A 10,428-nucleotide genomic window follows, 5' to 3' on the forward strand; every position below is an offset into this window, starting at 1 on the left:
TTGCTTTTTGTTTTCGTTACTTTTGACATATACTTTGTGTGTTTTAACGTTTCTTTGGCACACCTTGTGCTAGAGTTGCGTTGGTTTTTGGTGTGAATATATATCATTTTAGCTTCTTCAATTTTTTTTTAATCTTATATTCCAAAACCATGTATTTAAAAACTTATTATTATTTTAATTATATTTAAATTTTCAATATTCACAAACTATATTTTAAGAAATTGTATTTTAAGAAATTCACTCACCTAACTTTACCTACTAATGAAGTTGAGGAGAGGAAAATGTAAAGAAATAGTTGTGAAAGTATTGGTGGTCTTTGAGAGGTTAGCTGCCACAATATGGTGTGGCTAGATGGTCGAAAAAGAAGGGTTTGTTGAGTAAAAGTAGGAGTATTTTGAATTATATTTTTCCCTCCTAGTATGCTAAAATATATGATTCCCTCCCTTTATGATTTTTTTTTTTTTAAAAAATATGTATGTATGTATGTATGTATGTATGTATGTATGTATGTATTCAATAGTCTAGAAATAAAAATCTAAGACATAAAGTACGGAGAAAAATGGTTTTGTGGATCTATTTTAATATAATCAAAATTTGAATGCATATTTTCCTCTACTTTTTTTATTACTGTTTTCCTCTACTTTTGAATTATTCTTTCTTAACCAGTGGCTCAAAGTCATTAGATGTCATGAAAGTATTTATTTACCCTTAAAATAGATTAAAATGCGGTACATATTTAATTCGTAATAGAGATGATTGTGACTCAACATCTCTTTGAAAAAAAGTATAATTTAGCCAAACTTTTTTACTTCTTAAGAGATGGAAGTGCATATTTTAATCCAAGAAGGAAGGAGAGTGTAATTAAAACTTTACTTAGATGAGTGGAGCATAATTTACTCTTGTATAAAAAAGTTTGATTATTGAGAAATATTTTAAAGGAAGTGAGAATGTAAAAGCAGGGGTGCAGTTAACAATTTAAAGGAAACAAACTCTATTTGTCAAATGACTCAAACTACTTTTCCATTTGTCTTACGAATTTGCAAGGAAAATAAGGGGGCTTTAGAGATATGGGAGGCTAAAAAGAAATCTTTTTTTTTTTTTTTTTATGAAACGAGATTCCATCAGAGAAAATTCCTATTGTAGACTTGTTTTCTTATTAGAAAAAGTTTAGGTGAGTTGAGTGATGTCCTCACGCTAACACCATGATTTGAATCCACATCTTTGTGGTATATGTTTTTTTCGTTGTTATAGTTTTTATTTAATAGATTCTCAATTTTAGGGGTATATGTTTTATTCACACTCTTTCATAAAATACACTAAAGTTACCCTAACATCCCCCCCCCCCCCACCCCCACCCCCCCCCCCCCCCCCCCTATTTTAAAACTTGGAATTTTACCCCCTCTATTTTGATTGAATATGGATTTTGCCACCCTTATTTTAAAACTCGAAATTTTACCCCCCTTTGTTTTACGCTTTTCAGGATTTTGCCCCCCCTATTTTAATATAAAGAACAAAAAAATACTAGAAAAATAAAGAAACAATTAGAAAATATTAATTCAGTAAAAAAAATAAAACGAAAACAAGAAAACGCAAAAAAATAGAAAAACAATGAAAATACAAAAAATATTCAATTAAAAATACATGAAAAAACTACTTTGCACCTCTAAATATTTGCTATTTTCATACTAGTTTTTTATATTTAGAGATCATACTAGTTTTATGCATTTTTTCTAGTTTTTTTTATTCATTTTTTTTAGTATTTTTCTGGTTTTATTTTTATTTTTCCATTAAAAAAATAAATAATAAAAAACATTTAATATAAATAATTAATTATGTGGATAAAATAGGGGGAGGGGGCAAAATCCTGAAAAACATAAAATAGGTGGGGGGGGGGGGGGGGGGGGGTAAAATTCCGAGTTTTAAAATAGGGGAGGCAAAATCCAGAATCAATCAAAATAGGGGGGTAAAATTCCGAGTTATAAATAGGAGGGTAAAATCCAAATTCAATCAAAATAAGGGGGGTAAAGCTGCACTTAAGCCTAATTAAAATGGTCACAAAATGTTTTACTTTTATGTTAAATTAAGATAGCAAAATTGAGGTGGTGATAAATATAGTTTTTTGTCTACATTTACTTTCTCTCTCTTTTTTTTTTTTGTTCTCCTCACTCTTTCCAGCCTCCCTTATGTTTGACTTTTTCTTAATTTATAGACCTTGTTTATAAATCTTTATGTCCAAGGGACAATTTATATACTAGATTTGTTGTTGCAGTTTTGCAGAGATTGAAGAGGAATAAAGGGGATGCACTTTTGATTGCTTGCATTCTTAGTGAAATTTTTAACCGTATTTGGTAAATAAAGAGAAATGAGTACAAACAAGTAAGTGATAGAGGATTGCACTTTGAGAGCTCAAAATAGAGAAAAGAGAAACATCTAATAAAGAGAAGTTGGATTGTGTTACAAATAGAGAAGTGTGCCGCCACCACAGTTTTTTTGTTTCTTTTTTGGAATTTTTAGAGTTTATGTGGAAATTAAAAATGATGACTAACATAGTAAAAATTAACATATTATTAAAGCAAATTCATATATGATAAAAATTAGATAGCAAAATTGGTTTGTAATTCAAAAGCTCCAAATATCTTTTATTTTTCTTGAATGGCACACACACAATGACAATATTACATAAACAAGATACTTTTTTTTTAAAAAAAAAAAGTCAATATATAGATATAAAAACAGGATCTCTTTTTCCTTTCTCTCTCTTGTGAACCGTCATCAAAACCCTAGTTTCTTCCCCTTCATCCACCAAAGAGGGGTGATTTAGGGTCAATTTTTGACCCAAAATCACCCCTCTAACTCGTTTTTCTCTTTCCCTTTTATTGAAATAAGTGATTTTCACATCTATTTCGTTTTTTATTTTGTGATTTCGTCGTCTTTGTGCGACGTTTGTTGTTCGTCGTCTTTGTGCGACGTTGTTTGTTTGTTTGTTTCTCTCAGGTATTTGATCGATTCAGATTGTTAGATCAGCTTCGATCCAGTGCAGATCCAATCAATGACTTTGTCGTCATCCACGTTGCAGATCCGGAAACATGATTATTCCGGAGATTTAAATATAGTCATATGTGTAGGCATTTGTACTTTGCCGTTTTATGCTATCAACATGGATGTTGTGAGCCTGTTCACAGATTCATCCTTTTTGTTTTTAGCGAATTTGCATTATATCGATGTACTCTTTCAATTTGAATGAATGAAGTGAAGGTGTCTGGAGAGTTTGAGTTCCAACCTCAACATATATCACTGTTTTTATTATAACAAACTTTGAGAAAATTATGGTTATTATAAAAAAATAATGAATAATTTAGTTAAAATCCATAGAAAAAGCACGGAAGTTTCTCCCAAAAACAAAACCCAAATAAATCTAACTGGTTAAAAAAAAAAACAAAAACAAATCCTTTTCATATTTATTTACTATGTGTTTTTTGTTGACAAATTCTTATTTATTTCGATGTTTCCAAGAATACCCCACTAACTCTTTTTATTTTTACACTCAATCATGAAAACAAAAGATAATGTTTTTTTCACACTAAAAAGTAGTACCAAGTAACAAAAATTAATAATAGTGTAAATAAATATCACACTTCCAAACATAAAAATAAAAGTACTTCCTTCCTAAATCGCTTTTTTTTCACACTGCCGGTGTTTCTCTTCGACAAGGGTTTCGCATCGCAGCCCTTCATATCTGCTTCAGTCAAGGTACTTCCTTTCTAAACCCTATTTCCTTTTCAACCTTCCTATTGAATTTCTGTTTTCTTCGTTTTTCTTTACGGTTATTTTTTTGTTCTTTGTTTTTTTTAGGGTAATCTACAAGATTTGATTTTTCGGTGTTTTTTTCGGTTTTGAATCATGGGTTTTTCGATTTGAATGCGGAATTGAGTGAAATTCTTTGTGGGTTTTGTTATTTTTGTGTTAATTTGATGTTTTGGTTTGATTTGTCGATTGCTTGATCTAGTGAGATTTGTTAATTGTAATGTTTTGTGATTTAGGATTTTGTTTGATATTGTTATTGGGTAGTTGTTGGATTGGTTAATTTTGTTGAATTCAGTAGTATGCGTGATTTTCTTTTGAATTTTGAATTGGGGCAAAATTGGGTATTGTTGTCAGTGAATTTTGGAGTTTTTGATTTCAATTTCAATATATGTATGTTAAATATGTTTTTTATATTGATGGTTTATTGTTTTAGGGAGACAAATTTTATTTGTTATAACTGTGATTTAAATTTTGGATCATTGATGAATAAACCATCAATTTAGTCCCTAAACTATCATTCTCTCCAATTATCTCTCCAATTTAGTCTTTAAACTATGGGTGAGAGAATGATAGTTTGTGGACTAGTTTGATGAATTATTTAATCTTTGATACACTGCAATTGTGAAGAATTTTACTCTGTAAATGGATCACAACCAATCATTTGTGTCCCTTTGGAAAAAAATTATGATTAGTCAAATATTTTTAATGATCTGACAATTATGATTGAAAAAATCCTGAAACTATTTACTCAAATCTTAGACGGATCTGTAAAAAAACTATTGTAAGTTAAGTTTTTATTAGAGAGAGAGAGAGATTGAGTTTTATTAGCCGACAATTATGTTGTTTTTTTGTAAGCCGACAATTATAATCGATAAAATCCTAAATCTCTTTACTCAAAAACTGGACGTTCTTGAAAAAAAGAAACTATTGGATGATGATAAGTTTCATTAGAGAGAGATTGATTTTTTATTGTTATTTCATAAGCAGAGATTGAGTTGATAACAATAGTATGCATGGTGGTCAGAACCACGTTTTGAGTTGTAGAAACGTACGATTTTACGATTAAGCAACCCCTCAACGATTATGAGTACACCCAGAATCGTATATTTGTAAAATCGTGTATAATAAAGCCTGAAAATCGTAAAATTGTAAAATCTACGTTTATCCAAACGATTCTGCATTCTGGTTGCTGCACTGTCTCAGTTGCGGGTCAAAGAAGACCTGTTTCAAAGGTTGGGTTAGAAGATGAGTTTCAGGGCTCGGGTTAGAAGATGGCCCGTTTCACTTTGTGGGTCAGAACAAGGCCCATTTAGAAATTGAGGTTTTCTTTATAGGAAATTGGATTTTTTTAAGGACGCACATTAACTATACAGCGACACCTTTTTCCAAGGAAGTCCCACCTCTCTGTTTCATTCCTGCAACCGTTCTCCTATAAGATTGGAAGAGTCAAGTAACTTCTCCACTACACCTCTCTCGATCGTTTCTCTTTCACCTGCTTCCATAATTCCCTGCGATCTCTTTCCCTTGCTTCCATATTTTCCTACTTATGCTATTTTTATTTGCATATTTTGTAGATGTATGAATTTGTATAATCTTACGATAAATGTTACAATTTTATTTCCCCTTACTGTTTATGCCTTAAATCTCGATTCTGACTACCATGATAGATGTATGATTTTCTTTTGAATTTATAATAATTGGAAGAAAATTTTAATTATTGTGAATGATTTGTGGGCATTTGATTTCAGTTTCAGCATCATATGTTAAATTAGCTTTTCATATTGATGGTTTACTGTTTTAGGAAAACTAACTTTATTGGTTAAAACTGAGAGTTTGATTTTGAATTTATGATACAATACACTAGAAGTCTTTTTTTTTTTTAATATCACTAGAAGTCTAGAAATGGGCATTTGATTTTAGTTTTAATATCACGTTATCATATGTTAAATAAGCTTTTTATAACTATGAGTTTGATTTTGAATCTTTGATACACTAGAAGTGTACAAAGTCTTACTTCGTTCGTGAATAACAACCAATCATGTGTAACATTAGAAAAAGTTATTATTAAAGGCAAATGTTTTCAACGATATGATAGTTTTCAACGACATGATAATTATGATTGAAAAAATCTTTACACTGACCAAGTACATGAATTATATCCAAAAATATATTACTCAAATATTGGAAAGTCCTTTTAAAAAAACTATTGGATAGTAAGTTTGAGTGAGTTTGACTGAGACAAACATTTAGTTTACAAGAAAAGTAATCTGCTACTGTTTGTGCCCCACATAAGTATTGTGTTGAAACTGATGGTGGCTTTTGTCTTTTTTATGAATTTGTTCAGGCTGTCCAGTCTTCACATGGAATGATAGCGTACCTGATTTCCTTGTGTCAGAGGAGTTAGAGCATTCTGGCTTTTGAGAACTTGGAAATTTAGAGAGTGACCTCACACTCACAGGTTTTTATCAACCATGATTGCCACAGAGATTATTGCACCAGCTACAAAGTTGAAGATCAAGTTCTCCACCAAAAGGATAGAAGTTGTTTCTGGGCCAAAATGTCAGTTTGGAGAGAAAGTGTCTCAACTTGATGAAAATGGACGTTGTAATCCTATCAAAAAGTCCTCTCTGCTAGGTTCAAATAAAAGGGAACCATCAGGGGATATTGAGGGTCCAAAGAATAAAAGGCAGAAGCTTGATCGGAAAGGGTCGCATAAGTGTGCTGCAATCCTCAAATGCTTAATATCTCATCCTTATAGCTGGGTGTTTAAGACGCCAGTGGATCCTGTAGCGCTGAATATTCCAGATTATTTTACGGTCATATCTCATCCCATGGATTTAGGCACAATTAAATTCAAGTTGGATAAAAATATTTATTATAGCAAAGAGGAGTTTGCAGCTGATGTTAGATTGACCTTTTCAAATGCCATGACATATAATCCTCCAAGCAACGATGTTCATTTGATGGCAAAGGAACTCAACAAATTATTTGAAAGAAAATGGAAAGACATGGATAAAAAATGGAACTTCGAAGATGAGCATGAGAAAAGTGAGACTGGAATGATTAAAGAAACTGTGAGAAAGAGTTTTAATGGTACACAATCCCGGCATAAAGATTCCTTTACCAAAAGCTCCCGGGCATCCGAACACAAAGGAATTCACAAGATTAGTTCATTGGCAACAAGAGATGCTAAAGTAAGTGATGTATTTTGTGAGGGAAAAAAGCCTTATTGTAATATGCAACTATGCAGTATATTTACTGAAATTGATATAAAGTTACTGCTTCTGTAAAAGCCTTATTTTTGATAGATGTCATTATATTGGCAATATTTTGTTCATAGGTGGAGGTACCTAAGTTATCACAGATTCCTTGCAAACCACTTGAGAAGGACTTGATTAAAGGTATGACACATTAAGAGTACTGTATGAGTTTATGGAGGGCTCATAGATGTGTATTCCATAGGCAGAAAATTTAACCGTGATTAAGAGTAGCTCTCTGGTTCTGGTTCTATTAAGAAAAGCCTATCTTTCATTGTGTCTTGTCGCATGCAAGTTTAGTATTTGTTGTGATGTCACACGCTGTTGTGTCATTTCTTGCAATTTAACTCCAGTGCCGTCAGCTTATTAGACAATCTTGTGGTTGCTTACGTGTTTAGTGTGTTATTGTTTGCCTGATTGACTTGTATTTGCGGTTTGACTTTGTAATATATCTCTTGAAGGATCTGAAGGTAGGGAGACAACTACGTGCGGTGCTTCTGCTTTGAAACAGGTTTTAATAATATATAATTAGCAAAATTATCTGTAACTTTACGATATTCCTGTTATTTTCAAATCTAAGAAGAATTAATATCTTATACCAGGACTGCCAGGCTAAATGTACATCACCTTTGCAGAGGAAATCTGATCCCGGTTCTGATGGTGAGAAGAATTATGATTTGTAAACTATTATGTTGTACCCGCTTACGTTACTGCTGATATGGTATACTTGATGTTGATATTGTGTAAAGGGGCTGTAAGTTCTTTAGATAGTGAACACGCATGTCCTAGTTCTCCGCATGCAACTCTTGCTACTGACGCCTCTTCTGTTGAAGGTCAGTTTCTGTCTTCTAAGCTTCAATTAATTCTGTTTCTTTTTGTGATGAAAATTGGTCTGATAGTGATAATTGTTTATTAATTTTTTTTTTTTTTTTTTTTTTTTTTAGTATGGAACACGCCTGTTCTTCCTGTCCAGCTTTCACCTAAAAAGGCTCTTCGCACTGCTATGCTCAAAAGCCGCTTTGCGGATACCATATTAAAAGCACAGCAGAAGACTCTTTTCAAACATGTAAGGCTTTCTTTCTCTCTACTCTTGCCTTAATGAAATGAATTTTTGAAATCTAGTGTGGTTTTTGCTAATATATTTTTCATTTCACTTTCAGGGCGATAAAGGCGATCCTATGAAAATGCAGCTTGAAAAGGAAAGATTGGAAAGGATACAACGCGAAGGTGAATGTTGTCTCTTATTTGAAAGACAATTTAATTTGGTAGAATATCTGTGTGCTTCTTTTGAACTGTTGTGTGCTCATCATCAACATTACTCACCGTTGTTTCATTTTAACATTTGGTTTAATATTTCAAAGGAATGTCATCTGTGTTACAAGGTTCTATTTATTGTGTCAATACTCGGAATTCCTGAATAAACTGTGTTTTTTTGTACTCATGTATTTAAGTACTTCTTCTGCAACTGTAACCTTGCTTGTTCCACACAAATTAAGTAAAAGGCCAAGTAATTGTCCTAGTTAAGAATGGATGTGTTGCCATTATCATGAATTTAAAATGAAATATAACGACTTTGGAGCCTTACTGTTGGAAAAAGTAATTAGAGGTTCCTGTTGGAAAAAGTAATTAATACTACATGGAAAACTGAAAATGACATTTATTGTGGGAGGGACAGAGTATTATATGATTGTGGATTGGTGTAGGTAATGAGATGATGTTAACTTTTCTTTGAAGAATGCCTAGAGATTATTTGAAGTGACCTTTTATTTTGGATAGTGAGAACTATAATTTGATTCATTTTGATTATACCTATGCTTAACAGAGCAAGCAAGGATCGAAGCCCAAATTAAAGCTGCTGAAGCTGCTGAAAGATTGAGGGCAGAGGAAGAATTGAGGCAACAAATAGAAAAGGAAAGAGAAGCTGCACGAGCTGCAATAGAACAGGTTTGTTCTGTCTTAACATCCATATTTTATAACTCATTTCTTATAATTAGTGAAATGAATATCCACTCTGGTGTCTTTTGTAGATGAAGAGATCTGTTGACATTGAACATAATTTGGAGGTTGTGAAAGAACTGGAGAGTTTGAGTGGGTGTAGGCTGTCTTACAAGGCCATGGGCAGTCGAAATGATCACAGAACTGCAATGGAGAGATTGGATAAACTTCAGTTCGAGAACCCATTGGAGCGACTTGGTTTGTTTATCAAGGATGATTATATCGCAGATGAAGATGAGGAGATTCTGAACGGAGGAGGAGGAGGAGGAGTAGGAGGAAGCTGGGAAGAAGGGGAAATTTTTTGATACCTTTGATCTGCCAGTATTGATTGTTTATATCCTTTAGACAGGAAACGTACAATAATTATATATGCATATTGCTGTAGAATCAGGTCTTTGATCATGTGTGCCTTATTGTTGGAACATAAAGAAGCCCTGTTGGTATCTACTTGGAGGAATCCTCCGGCGAACTTAGAAAACACTGATAGACTTAGAATTGTATGTGATATAAAAATGATCAGATTATGCTAAAAACCAGAAGTATTGATCAGTTTTGTCTTAAATAGCTTTTAACTGTTTGTGCATTTTTTTTTTTTAACTATGTTATTGGTACAAAGTAATCATCGATAACTAATTTTTACCAAAAAAACCTGACTTGCCATCTTTAGTTGGTGTCCGAAACTTTTTAAGGGATTCTGAGTCTAGCTATTTAGCTCGAATTTGTTACGTGAGTGTCAAATATTTTCACTTTTTAAAAAATCTTAAACGCCAATTTACACTTTTAAGGACCAAATAACACATACTTTTAATTATTGTTAAATATACCTAATGTGAGTACATAAATGTTACTCCCTCCGTTTCAAAATGAGTGTCGCTTTAGCCAAAAAAATTTGTTTCAAAATGAATGTCGCTTTACATTTCCAATACAACTTTAATTTTTTTCTTCCAACTTTACCTTCTCCAACTTTTCTCTCACACAATTTTCAATCCAACTTTAAGTTTGTCTTAGTCTTATAAAGTAAGGGCAATTTAGTAAAAGTGTTATATCTAATGATTATTTCATTGTGCAATGACCTAAAGCGACACTTATTTTGAAACGGAGGGAGTAAAATATACTTGATGTGATTGAGTGGCGTACTCACGGAATGCTAGTAGAAAGTAATTTTAATGTGTTGGTTATTGAGAATTGCAACACCAACGGTGCCCTAGTAAAAAGTAATCATCGCATTTGGCATTAGGCATCTGTTAATTTTAATTCAAATCATAGCTTAAAGCAGAATCAATTTATGGAGACGATCAATTTTACTCATGAGCAACCAAACGTGCAAGAAATAGATCTACACCTCTGGTCTTCAAATATGCATTTTGCAAAG

At 32.4% G+C, this 10,428-nt stretch overlaps 1 protein-coding gene across 1 annotated transcript; it reads left to right on the top strand.

The window, feature by feature from the left end:
- The first annotated feature begins 3,665 nt into the window (after positions 1–3,665).
- Positions 3,666–9,618, top strand: LOC146944228 (transcription factor GTE12-like). The gene is made up of 10 exons (XM_085742634.1): positions 3,666–3,750; positions 6,149–6,998; positions 7,145–7,205; positions 7,523–7,572; positions 7,664–7,721; positions 7,811–7,894; positions 8,006–8,127; positions 8,222–8,288; positions 8,884–9,005; positions 9,089–9,618. The coding sequence occupies exons 2-10, from the start codon at positions 6,276–6,278 to the stop codon at positions 9,359–9,361; spliced, it is 1,560 nt and encodes a 519-aa protein (XP_085598760.1). The 5' UTR covers positions 3,666–3,750; positions 6,149–6,275; the 3' UTR covers positions 9,362–9,618.
- Positions 9,619–10,428: the final 810 nt, after the last annotated feature.

Source organism: Medicago sativa, chromosome 2 (assembly GCF_051527215.1).
Source record: "Medicago sativa cultivar Bolivia chromosome 2, Bolivia_mono, whole genome shotgun sequence".
In the NCBI taxonomy this organism is placed as follows: domain Eukaryota; kingdom Viridiplantae; phylum Streptophyta; class Magnoliopsida; order Fabales; family Fabaceae; genus Medicago; species Medicago sativa.

Coding starts and splice junctions, on each gene's coding strand:
- LOC146944228 (XM_085742634.1), top strand. CDS start 6,276: ATGATTGCCACAGAGATTATTGCACCAGCTACAAAGTTGAAGATCAAG. Junction 7,206..7,522: donor TGAGAAGGACTTGATTAAAG/GTATGACACATT, acceptor TATCTCTTGAAG/GATCTGAAGGTAGGGAGACA. Junction 8,289..8,883: donor GGAAAGGATACAACGCGAAG/GTGAATGTTGTC, acceptor TATGCTTAACAG/AGCAAGCAAGGATCGAAGCC.